This window comes from Macaca thibetana, chromosome 1, assembly GCF_024542745.1.
Source record: "Macaca thibetana thibetana isolate TM-01 chromosome 1, ASM2454274v1, whole genome shotgun sequence".
Classification (NCBI taxonomy): Eukaryota; Metazoa; Chordata; class Mammalia; order Primates; family Cercopithecidae; genus Macaca; species Macaca thibetana.
Window position 1 is genome coordinate 201,039,847 of NC_065578.1, and position 13,329 is coordinate 201,053,175.

General features: G+C 45.2%; 2 protein-coding genes across 2 annotated transcripts in view; one reads left to right on the top strand and one right to left on the bottom strand.

Annotated features, from left to right (window-relative positions):
* GALNT2 (polypeptide N-acetylgalactosaminyltransferase 2) overlaps nt 1–13,329 on the top strand; it is a 1,373,297-nt gene that overhangs the window by 639,384 nt on the left and 720,584 nt on the right. The gene's annotated exons all lie outside the window — the stretch shown is intronic.
* ABCB10 (ATP binding cassette subfamily B member 10) overlaps nt 1–13,329 on the bottom strand; it is a 43,856-nt gene that overhangs the window by 28,726 nt on the left and 1,801 nt on the right. Inside the window, exons 2-3 of the mRNA XM_050769192.1 lie at nt 5,648–5,848; nt 3,901–4,103 (exon numbers count right to left, since the gene is read on the bottom strand). Coding sequence (XP_050625149.1) covers nt 3,901–4,103; nt 5,648–5,848 — 404 coding nt within the window. The remainder of the gene's footprint in view (nt 1–3,900; nt 4,104–5,647; nt 5,849–13,329) is intronic.

Sequence of the window (13,329 nt, forward strand, 5' to 3'; positions counted from 1 at the left end):
ATCACGAGGTCAGGAGATCGAGATCACCCTGGCTAACACAGTGAAACCCCGTCTCTACTAAAAAATATAAAAAACTAGCCGGGCGAGGTGGCGGGCGCCTGTAGTCCCAGCTACTTGGGAGGCTGAGGCAGGAGAATGGCCTGAACCCAGGAGGTGGAGCTTGCAGTGAGCTGAGATCCAGCCAGACAGAGCAAGACTCCGTCTCAAAAAAACCAAAACGAAACAAAACAAAAAAAATCCAAAAAAACCTTCTGATGACTAATACAGGGTCCTGGCACCATAATGAAGTGTTTTGAATAGCAGAAATGGGCTAGGCGTGGGGGCTCACGACTGTAATCCTAGCATTTCGGGAGGCTGAGGTGGGTGGATCGCTTGAGCCCAGGAGTTCAAAACCAGTGGGCTGGACAACATGGTGAGACACTGTCTCTATAGAAAAAAATACAAAAATTAGCCGGGCATGGTGGTGCACGCCTGTAGTTCCAGCTACTCGGGAGGCTGACGTGGGAGGATTGCTAGAGCTCAGGAGGCGGAGGGTGCAGTGAGCCAAGATGACACCACTGCACTACAGCCTAGGCACCAGAGTGAGACCCTGTCTCACACACACACACACAAAATTGGAATAGCAGAAACACAACTTAATAGTATGAAGGCCCACTATGTAAATTAATAAATTGGCAGTATGGCATACACAGTATCAGGTTCTTATAATTGGATGTCCCCTATGTCAGGTCCATGAGTTTGTGCAGGAGAAACAAAGTCACATTTCTGATCCTCTAGAGCCAAAGATCGGATCCTAGGTGAAGCCACTTCCTGAGGCCCTTTTATAGACTGAATGTTTCCCCCTGAAATTCATGTGTTGAAGCCTTAACCCCAGCATGGCTGTATTTGGAGATGGGGCCTCTAAGAAAGTAACTAAGGTTAAATGAGGTCCTAAGTGTGGGGCCACAATCCAACAGGATTAGTGTCCTTATAAAAGACACTCTAGAGCACACTCTCTCTCCACTATGTGAGCCCATGGCAAGATGGCAGCTGCCTACAAGCCAAGAGAAGAAGCCTCAGAATGAAGCTATTTTGATAGTACCTTGACCCTGGACTTCCAACCTCCAGAACTGTGAGAAATACATTTCTTTTGTTTCAGCCACCCAGTCTGTGGTATTATTATGGCAGCCCAAACAGACCCCTTTGAATTGCTCATCTGATCCTACACTGAATTCCCTTTCCTTGTTAAAAAAAGTACCCCAAGTGATTTTTTCCCAGCTTGAACTTTTCCTGATTCCCCAAACTATTCATATTTGGAAAATGGCATGTTAGTGCAGGAAGGGTCCTCTTCCAGAGGTTTGCTTCTCTCTTAGCTGGAAAATCATGAGTTTTCAAAGCTGTTTTTCTTTTTTTTTTTTTTTTTTTTTTTTTTTGAGACGGAGTCTTGCTCTGTCGCCCAGGCTGGAGTGCAGTGGCGCAATCTCGGCTCACTGCAAGCTCCGCCTCCCAGGTTCACGCCATTCTCCTGCCTCAGCCTCCCGAGTAACTGGGACTACAGGCGCCCGCCACTGCGCCCGGCTAATTTTTTTCTATTTTTAGTAGAGACGGGGTTTCACCATGGTCTCGATCTCCTGACCTTGTGATCCGCCCACCTCGGCCTCCCAAAGTGCTGGGATTACAGGCGTGAGCCACCGCGCCCGGCTCAAAGCTGTTTTTCATTCCGTAAGTCAGATCTAATAGGCAATACACCCTTCCTCTCTGAACTGAGTGCTTCATGGGATACAAAGGACAAAATCCAAGCTTTTCCACTTGCGAGAAAGGATTATTTACAGTTCTTTTTCCACAGGTCTAGAACTGCACTGCCCAAAACGACAGCCTTACATGGCCACTGGAAACTTGAAATGTGGCAGGTATGACTGAGACACTGAAGTTTTAATTGTATTTAGGTTTAATTAAAATTTAAAAGCCTATATTCCATTCAGTTATTGGCAAACTATTAAGTATGTCTGGAAAAACTGAGTATGTCAAACTACTTTTTCAATTGTACATTTTATAAAATCTAAATATAGATCAAGTACTTTCAATGAAAATTTAGCATCCGAATTAAGATGCTCCATAAGTAGAGAATACACACCAAATTTGGAAATGCAGTTGACCTTTGAACAACATAGGTTTGAACTGCATGGGTCAACTTAAACATAGATTTTCTTTCATCTCTGCCATCCCTGAGACAGCAAGAACAACTTTTCTTCCTCTTCTCAGTCTACTTAGTGTGAAGACAATGAGGATAAACACTTTTATGATGGGCCGGGCACGGTGGCTCACGCCTGTAATCCCAGCAATTTGGGAGGCCGAGGCTGGCAGATCACAAGGTCAGGAGTTCAAGACCAGCCTGGCCAACATAGTGAAACCCCATCTCTACTAAAAATACAAAAAAATTAGCGAGGCGTGGTGGCAGGCGCCTATAATCCCAGCTACTCAGGAGGCTGAGGCAAGAGAATCACTTGAATCTGGGAGGCGGAGTTTGCAGGGAGCCAAGATCCCGCCATTGCACTCCAGCCCGGATGACAGTGCGAGACTCTGTCTCAAAAAAAAAAAAAAACTTTTATGATGATTCACTTCCACTTAATAAATAATAAGTATATTTTACCTTCCTTATGATTTTCTTAATAACACTTCCTTTTATCTAGCTTACTCTGTTATAAGAACATAGTATATAATACATACAACATACCAAATGCATGGTAATTGACTGTATGTTATCAGTAAGGCTTCTGGTCAACAGTAGGCTATTAGTAGTTAAGTTTTTGGGGAGTCAAAAGTTACACTTCGATTTTTGACTGTGTGGGGTTCAGTGTCCCAACCCCTGCATTGTTCAAGGGTCAACTATAATATGAAAGAAATAATATAAAATACCTCATTAATAATTTTGATATTAATTACATGTTGAGATGACAATAATTTGTTTATACTGGCTTAAACAAAACATTAAAATTAATCTCAGCCAGATATGGTGGCTCAAGCCTGTAATCCCAGCACTTTGGGAGGCCGAGGCAGGAGGATCACTTGAGGCCAAGAGTTGGAGACCAGCCTGGGCAACACAAAGAGACCCTGCCTCTACAAAAAATATATATATATATTTTTCAAATTAGCCAAGCTTGGTGGTGTGCGCCTGTAGTCCCAGATACTTGGAAGACTGAGGTAGGAGAATCACTTGAGTCCAGAAGTTTAAGACTGCAGTGAGCTATGATCTTGCCACTGTACTCCAGCCTGGGTAACAGAGTAACACTCTGTCTCAAAAAAAAAAAAAAAAAATTAAAAAAATTAAATTAATCTGATTGGCTTCTTTTTGCTTTTTTAAAATGTGGCTACTGAAACATTAAAATCACACATGTGGCTTGCATTGCCTCTCTACTGACCTGCAGCATTGGGCTAAATAGAAACACTGGTTGAAGAGGTAAGGCAAGCAGACAGGACAGGCACAAGCCACCCAGTTAAGGAAAGGAAAAAAGGCCATGGGAGTGAAGAGCTCTCCCCTTAAAAGAGCACAGCTCGACTTACACACACAGAGGAATGGAATTTAGTCACTGCTTGGTGCCACCCACAGGGTAGTACCCAGTGCTCCTTCTACCTGATGCTCTTTTCTGTCTTAATACCCCGGGTTCACACATCTCAGAATACCCAGCAGTAACACAAGAGTCCATTTTCCAGATAATCAGTCATTCTGGAGAAATGAAGGTACAAGAGGCCATGCAGGTAGAGGGAATCCCCATGTTCCAGCAGCCTCTGCAATAGCACTTTTGGCTCTAGGCACTTACAGAATGATGCGAATCGCTCACCTTGAGCTCATCTCACACTTGAGAGGCCTGGTGCAAGCCAAGCCCTGGCAGGAAGGTACCAAGGGGAACCAGGCCAACATACCATCATGCTGATGCCTACAGAAGCCTGGGCCCCGGCCCTGAGCCCATCTGAGAGGTTTTCAGTCACTGAGCGCCCCAGGAGTTCAGTGTCTGATGAGAGGCGGTTAATCAATTCTCCTGTGCGAGTCTTGTCAAAGAAAGCAACCTCCTGCCTCAGGATGGAGGAGAATAACGAAGTTCTCAGCCTATTCACAATGCGCTGACCTGCAAAAGTAAACACGAACAGACTCACCAGGGGTAAAGACATCCATTACCATTATGGGGCAGCCACCTACTGTGCAGCAGCTTGGCCTGGAGTTGTAACCCCTCTGAGCAATGCAGCCTCTGAGAGTGTCTGCTGCACTGTATCCCACGGGGAGAAAGAGCCTCTCCCAAACCAGGCACATTAACTGTCATGCACTACCAACACTACTTTTCTCTTATTAACTACAGACTGTGGGGGCTAGTGAGAGGATACAGGAATAAAATAAATATAACGTGACTCAGAGGCTTTTTGTTTCTTTTTTTTTTTTTTTTTTTTTTAAGAGACTGGGTCTTGCTCTATCACCCAGGCTTGAATGCAGTGGCACGATCATAGTCCACTATAGCCTCAACCTTGTGGCTCAAGCCATCCTCCCACCTCAGCCTCCTGGGTAGCTGAAACTACAGATGTCTGCCACTACACCCAGCTAACTTATTTTTAGTACAGACAGAGTCTTGCTATGTGGCTCAGGCTGGTCTCAAACTCATGGGCTCAAGCAATCCTCCTGCCTCAGCCTCCCAAAGTGCTAGGATTACAGGCGTGAACCATCACACTTGGCCGAGAGTTTTTTAAGGTATTATTTACAAAGAAGTTTTATTACATTAACTTCCAAAAGCTCATTTTGTTCCTCCCTGGAAACCTTTTCCTGTATTGAACCTTTAAATGGCAAAAACGGTTAATCATCCACAGAGTTAAATGGAGAGCAACCGACTTCCAGTTGGTGTCCCGGGTTCTCTCATTATTGTGGCAGTGACCTGCCTGTACCAAGGAGATCTCTTCACAGAAACACTAACAAAGTTATCATCCCAGCTGCTACTCAAGGAGAAACACAAGCATGGGGCATGTAAATGGGTTTCTGAAGCCTTCAGGAAGCCTCAGAAGTCCAGCTTCATGGCCAGAGGTCTCATTTTCTTTTTTTCTTTTTCTTTTTTTTTTTTTTTTTTTGAGATGGAGTCTCGCTCTGTCCCCCAGGCTGGAGGACCCCCAGCAGTGGTGTGATCTGGGCTCACTGCAACCTCAGCCTCCTGGGTTCAAGTGAGTCTCCTGCCTCAGCCTCCTGAAGTAGCTGAGATTAGGCACACGCCACCACACCTGGCTAATTTTTGTATGTTTAGTAGAGACGGGGTTTCACCATATTGGCTAGCCGGGTCTCAAACTCCTGACCTCATGATCCACCTGCCTCGGCCTCCCAAAGTGCTGGGATTACAGGCGTGAGCCACCGCGCCCAGCCTGAGGGGCATATTTCCAAACCTCTCGTGAGACCGACATGATTGCCCTTACAGCTCAACTTCAACTGGAAAAGAAGAGTTGAGAACAGTGCTTGATCTAAAATAATCTGTACCTCCAACATCTGGGCAGTCATTGGGCTCTATCCCTACTTAACAGGATGCCAGCAAGACAGGAAGAGAATGGAGCCTGGAGCACATGAGATTCGAGCCCGAACAAACCCACAGGACTCTACATCTTCTTCAGGATGACTCACATCCCTGAGAGGAGAGACTGTTACCTGAAGTTTGCATGAGGTAGACACGAATGGCATTGGCGGCAGCACCACACAGAAACACACCACTGAGCCCAAGGCAGAGGCGGGTCAGGTTGTCGCTGTAGTCCACAGTGGGGTTGGTATAGATGACATCGATGATCTTCCCCAGGAAGAAAGGGGCAGACATGGAGATAACACTGGATATCGTGAGAAATCCAACCGCAGCTAGAAAACACAAGCACTCTCAATGCTCAGGGTGCTTCAGCAAAGGGGCTGTTGCTGGGGTGCTGAGCCCAGGAGGCTTCCTTGCCAAATAAGCTGTTTTCAGAGTATGCGTTGATCTCAGTCTCTAGCAGTTTCCTCCCTTTTGCTCCTCGACCCCTGACTCAAGGGAAGAACCAAATGGTTCCAGGTGAGAACAAGCAGGTTGACTAAGGAAGTGAGTGATCATATCTGAACCAGAGAAGATGACTTCTTAGTCTGATCAACTCTTCCTCACCAAGAAAAACTGGGAGCCAACTACGGAACCCGTTCTGGCCAGCCCCTCCCTCCCTGTCTCTTGATTTTGGTGTTCATCTCAGATCATATTTTTCCTCCATTCATGCTATACATGCTATACTCCTTGGCATCTAACGATACTGTAACTTGAAGATCAAGCTGTCTAGTTAAAGCACTTGATTACATCTAGTATCTCAAAACCCTCTTGTCTACGGCCATACACTCCGAACGCACCCAATCTTGTCTGACCTCAGAAGCTACGCAGGGTGGGACCTCATTAGTACTTGGATGGGAAACTGCCTGGGAATACAAGACGCTGTAGGCCTTAAGCAAACAAACAACCCATTCTAGATAACTTTTGGAAAACAGTTTCACGGATCATTACAAAGAAGCAAATGTCAATAAAACGTGATATATTGCTTCTTAATATTATATTATTGCTTTGGGAAATATCAACATGATATGAAAATAAATACAAACAGAATTGTTCATGCACCCAAAAAAAAAGGCAAACAAGATAGAGTCTTATCAGAAGAGAAATATTGGCTTGGCACAGTGGCTCACGCCTGTAATCCCAGCACTTTGGGAGGCTGAGGTGGGTGGGTCACTTCAGGTCAGGAGTTCAAGATCACCCTGGCCAACATGGTGAAACCCTGTCTCTACTAAAAAAAAAAAAATACAAAAAATTAGCCAGGTGTGGTGGTACGCATCTGTAGTCCTAGCTACTTGGGAGGCTGAGGCAGGAGAATCGCTTGAACCTGGGAGGTGGAGGATGCAGTGAGCTAAGATCGTGCTGCTATACTCCAGCCTGGATGACAGAGCAAGACTCTGTCTCAAAAAATAAAAAAATAAAAAATAGAAAAGAAAACCCAATTAGTAACAACACATCACAGATAACTGCATTCAGAATAAGAGAAATGAATTTTTTTAAAAGATAGTGACGGGGATCTTACTATGTTGCCCAGGCTGGTATCAAACTCCTGGCCTCAAGCAGTCCTCCCATCTCAGACTTGCAAAGTGCTGGGATTGCGGGCATGAGCCACTGCACCTAGCCAAAAGTATTATTTTTATATAACCTTAATAAAGAGTCCAGAACAAACTCAGTGCCAACTGGACATTTAGTCGACAGAGTTCTAGGAAAAACATAGGTCTTTTTAAGTGGGGAACATTTCAAACAATTGCTCTTGCCCCTCCTTAAGGTCTTTATTCTAAAGTCCCCTCCCCAAAAAGGCCTGCTCTGACAGCCTCACTTAAAATACAGACACCCTACACTGCCCACCTCACTCCCTCTCCATTTGTGTTCTCGAAGCTCCTACCTTTCAGCATTCTAAATGTTTCATTTGTTTATTTAGTTTCTCTCTCCATTAGGACAGAAAAGATTTTGGCCTGGTTTGTCACCAATTGCCTACATTGACAGGCACATAGGAAAATCTCAATCACTATTTGTTGAATGAACAAACAAATAAATTGAACTTTGGCAATAGAGCAATAACATCTATCAGATCAAAATTCTTCAATAACCTAAGCAGAAATGTGAGCTCTGGCAGCTCATAAAGTCCATATGCCTGGCTTAAAAACCCATAATCACAATCCAACTGAATAACAGGAAGCTGGGCAAGGGCCACTTCATTTTGACATAAAGCCCGGGGTCTTGTTTCAAAGCACCATGCTTCTTACAACAGTGCCCAAGGGGGCCTGAAGGCCCAAAGGACGGGGAGAGTGTCTAACTTGAGGTTCCGAATACCTCAGCCTCGATGAACTGGCAGTTCCAGAAGGAGTCATCCCGGCAAATTCGGGATTCAGCAGAAAATTCTTTTTGTCCTTCATCAGTAGCCAATTTCTATTCTTTCGCCTCAGAGAATAACTCCGAAAGCACAGTGTGCATGACCTGCTATATAAAGGTCCACCTCTTCCCTCCTCCTCTAGTTTTCTAAATCAGTTATGATTCTACAATAAGAATCTATATGACATGAATGAAGTGCCCCCTGATTATGATTCTGAGTCTTGTTCTCACATAGTAATGATGCTGATTACAAAGAGAAAGTAATTTAGCTGAATCCAAATTAATTTCAGGATATCCCTCCACACTTTTACTTTTTAATAATCATTTAAAAATTATTAGCTTGTTTTGTTGACATTTGCTTCTTTGTCCAACTTGAATAAGAAAAGTAAAACAAGATATTTTTCAGCTTTTAGTTAAGTGCATTCTTGTTAACCAAGATCTGACTACATATCACTGTCTTCTGATATTAATGCACACTTTAGACTTGCTCCATAAACATCATTTCAGATTCCACCATAAGCCCTGGACACAACTGAGCATACTGCAATTCTGAAATTCTCCCACACCTTTTCTCCACAGTTAAGTCTCTTGCTTGCCCCTACCTTTGCCTGATGTGGCCCCAGCAACTTCTCCCATTATCTATTTCTTGAGAGATACCTTCAAGTATCTTTCTATTACTTCATTCTACTGAATGGCGGCAAAGATGGAAACAAATATACTTCAAAAGAATGGGGAAGGACAATCTGAAATGCAGATTGCTGGACAACAGGGCTGGATAGAAGGACAAAGGTTGGGGGTGGTTGGAGGAGGCTGTACACCGTGCCTACCACCTGCCACTGCCGAACACGGCACCCATCTGGTGGTATCAGGCAGGTACAGCAATCCCCACTGTCATTCAAGGACTCAAAGGCAGCACTTCAGAGCCCTCGCCATTATGTGAAGGATCTGGCATTCATCATCATCTTATCCTCCGTTTCACCCTCATCTTATCCTCGTTTTTCAGAGAGGAATCTCGAACAGAGAGAGAGGGAGCCTATGCAAGGTCTCCCAGTTTACACAATGCAGAACCACATTCTGCGACAAAGCCTGTCCTTGGTATTTTCCCATGTCCCAAGCAGAGGAAGCAGCACAGGCCTCACCTGGGAGTCAGGGAAGGGAGCAGAAAGCTGGCAGGATGGAGCAGGGGCAGAGATCTCATGGGTGCACAGGAAGGAGAACTGAGAAATGAAACGAAGGCTCTAGATTATAGAACAGAAGGATTTTTTGGCAAGGTCGGCCTAAAAAGGCTTTACACTGGGAAATGATACAGTCAGATTTGCTTTTTCTTTTTGAGATAGAGTTTCACTCTTGTTGCCCAGTGCAATGGCATGATCTCAACTCACTGCAACCTCCACCTCCCAGGTTCAAGTGATTCTCCTGCCTCAGCCTCCCGAGTAGCTGGGATTACAGGCATGCGCCACCACGCCTGGCTAATTTTGTATTTTTAGTAGAGACAGGGTTTCTCCGTGTTGGTCAGGCTGGTCTTGAACTCTCGACCTCAGGTGATCTGCCTGTCTCAGCCTCCCAAAGTGCTGGGATTACAGGCGTGAGCCACCATGCCCGGCCAGATTTGCATTTTTAAATGATCCACTCCGGCTACAGAGTGAAAGGAGTCGCCATGAGGGCACTGTTCCAGAGCCCTAGGTGAGAAGCAAACTTAGGGTGAAGTAGGTGGGGGACACAGGGATAAAGGGCAGAGAAAAGGACTGGAGAAATTTTTAAGAACTAGGACGTGATGACTGGTTGGATGTGAGCATTTTTCCTCTCTGAAAAATGAGGATAAGATGAGGGTTAAAGGGAGGATTTAGGATGATGAAGGCCTAACCGAGGAGGGCCGTTCCCAGGTTGAGTGGTCAGGATTGGGTTGGAACCCTGACCAACTCAATCTCAGAACCAGCCCTCCTAGGTTAGGCGTTCAATATCTTAAATCCTCCTTTTAAGCTCTGCCATCTAGCTGTTTGACCTTGCTTAAGTCACTCCATCTCTCTGTGCCGTTTCCTCATCTGAAAAACGGCAATAAAAGCAATCCCTCCCTAATAGAATTACGAGTCAACTAGACACATATGCAAAGCATCTGGTACAATGCCCAGGGCTGAGTACGCAAGACATATTAACTATTATCTTAACTACTATTGTTATCATTATAAGAATGACCTGTGTCTCTGGCCAAGGCCAAGAGGTTCACACTGCCGTCTCTCTCACTGAGCCTAGAGACAGAAGAGGAAAGATGCTTTGTGGAGAAACGTAACTTTGGTTTTTAGACATGTTGGGTTTGCTGGAGTCTGGGACACATTTCCACAGATGCAGGTGGGTGTGATGGAGAACACAGGAGTCAAGGGTGTGGGGGAGATGGAGGCTGAGCGAAGGGACTCAGCATTAGCGCTGGGTAGAGAATAAGTGAGGACATGAGGGGCTAACAGATGAGAAGGGAATAGAGGAAGAAGCCAGAGACTCCAGGTTCTGGAAATCTGGAGAAGAAAGATTCGAGCCCCCATGTGTCTGGTGCGAGATCAGACTGTCTCTGTCCATGCTATTAGCATGCTCTAGAGTTAGGGGGTACCCCAAAGACAAAATTAAAAAAAACAGTTAGGGGTACCTGCCCCATGACCCACAGGGGGGCTTGCCGTGGACTCTAAACAGACAAATGATGGGAGCCACCTAGGTAATTTAAACTTCTCTAGCTGCCACATTATAAAAAGGAAGATGTAAAATTAATTTTAATGACATTTTACTTGACCCAATATATCCAAAATATTATCCACACATGATCAACATAAAAAATTGGTAAGGTATTTTACATTTTTTCTCCCTGGAATCTGGTGTGACAGCACAGCTACAGAAGGCTCGGTTTCTCTGAAACAATGTATTTCCATAGCACACACACATCCCTGGCTTTCGGGGACAGTTCCGATTTCAAAGGTTCATCCTCCCCAGCCCCCACAGGGCACTGTCCCTGTGGGATCTCCATCCTCACTGGGCTTCAGGAAGTAGCTACTCTGGCCTCCTTGCCCACCATACCCACTGCTTTTGTCACTATATTCACTGTGGTCACTCATGGTCCATCTTCATAAAAGGTAACTACAAACTCAGCAAAAGCTGTCAGCAGGCTTCAGGTTCTCAGAGCAGTCCTGCCCTCAAACCACACACCCTTATCAGTAACTGCAGTGAGAGGAGCCCTCCGGAGTCCTCCAAACAGGCACCAACTGAACACGCCCCAGTGGAGGGGATAGACGTGTACAGTCCAGTTTAACGAGAAGCCTGCCTGGGAGGTGTGGGGAAGGCATGCTGCCCCACCCCCGAAGTCCCCCACACAAAGAACCTCCAGGAGGCAGCTTTGCCCTAATCTCACAGTACTGTAGGGGCCCACATTTGCTCCTAAAACCCTGCCCCTAACTCATTCAGGTCAGAGTCTCCTCTATCTGCCAGGCACAGCCAGAGGGTTCTGATGAAGTGTCGCTTATCCCATCAGTCCATACCCTGCTCCTCCTCAAGCACCTGCATCTTTTAAGATTTCTTCTGGCCAGAGTGATAAGATGGAGAATTATCAGTGAAAAGGGACCTTACATCTGTATGAAGATAGCTGCGCATCCCTCCCCAAAGGGGCGGCTTAGGCCTGCCTTAGGAGAGGAATGGAACACAGTAATGCTAAAGCTGCTTTCGGCACACGTCTGTACATAGTTCATAGTAGACTGCGTTTTTAAAGTTTCTGATACAAACTACTTATCAAAGTTTTCTGTTCACAAAATTTAGGAGGCATACTCAGCAAAATGCTGAGAGAGATGGAGGTATTATTATTAAAATATAAAGCTGTGTTTTTGAAAAAAGATTTTTGTATTTGTTTTTCCAAAAATTAACAAATTAACATTGGAATTCCTTTTCAGCTCAGCTTTTTTAGTGTTTTGATTAGAAAATACACACACACAATTGCTCTTTACCTCCAGCATTTCAAAGAGATGTGCCAACACCTCAGGCTGCTCTTAGAATTATACATTTTTTTTTTTTAATTACAAATTAACAATGACCCCTACTTCCTCTTAATCCTAACTGGCTTTAATATATGATTTCTCAGGAAATCATACATCTAAATAAGGGCTTTTTATCAGATATCCTCATAATATACAATATATATTTATCTGTTTGAAAGCAAAAAAAAAAGGCCGGGCGCGGTGGTTCAAGCCTGTAATCCCAGCACTTTGGGAGGCCGAGACGGGCGGATCACGAGGTCAGGAGATCGAGACCATCCTGGCTAACACAGTGAAACCCTGTCTCTACTAAAAAATACAAAAAATTAACCGGGCGAGGTGGAAGGTGCCTGTAGTACCAGCTACTCGGGAGGCTGAGGCAGGAGAATGGCGTAAACCTGGGAGGCGGAGCTTGCAGTGAGCTGAGATCCGACCACTGCACTCCAGCCTGGGCAACAGAGTGAGACTCCGTCTCAAAAACACTCAAAAAAAAAAAAAAAAATTAGTGTGGCAACCCTAGGCTTGTTTTTTCAAATTATACATTCATAATTTCTCAATGTGGTGGAACAAAACATATCCTGTTCTTAAAATAGAAAGAAGGCTGGGTGTGGTGGCTCACACCTGTAATCCCAGCACCTTTGGGAGGCCAAGGTGGGCAGATCACCTGAGGTCGGGAGTTTGAGACCACCCTGACCAACACGGAGAAACTCTGTCTCTAAACATACAAAATTAGCCGGGTATGGTGGCGTATGCCTGTAATCCCAGCTACTTGGGAGGCTGAGGCAGGAGAATTGCTTGAACCTGGGAGGCGGAGGTTGCAGTCAGACGAGATCATGCCATGGCACTCCAGCCTGGGCAACAAGAGCAAAACTCCAGCTTAAAAAAAAAAAAAAGGTACAAGCCGGGTGTAGTGGCACATGCCTGTAGTCCCAACTACTCAGGAGGTAGAGGCAGGGCTGCTTGAGCTGAGGAGTTCGACACAAGTCTCAGCAACACAGTGAGACCCCTATCCCAGAAAAACAAAAGGAAGAAAGAAAAAAGGAGGCACAGTCTTGCCTTGTTTAAGGCTGTCACCAAAACATACTAGTATGGCAGGATATCGGGGGACAGAGTAGGGGCTCACAGGAGCAATGGTCATAGGATAAGCAGGACTGGGCACGTGTAGGCACCACCAAAGCCTGACATCTAAACACCATTCCTGACATCTATTTCACAAACAAAACAGAACTGGATTCCCTTACACTTACTTTGAGTCACATACAGAAGTGGTGGGTGCACCCTATGATGCTTAGGGTTTCTAAAGGCCTCACTCTGTGCCTGGTGGTATGGTCATTTATTCCTTCACTGAAGGCACTCTGAGTGCTTGCTCTGTGCTGTGCACATGCTAAGAACTGGAGGCAGAAAGATGAATCAGACAGTCCCTG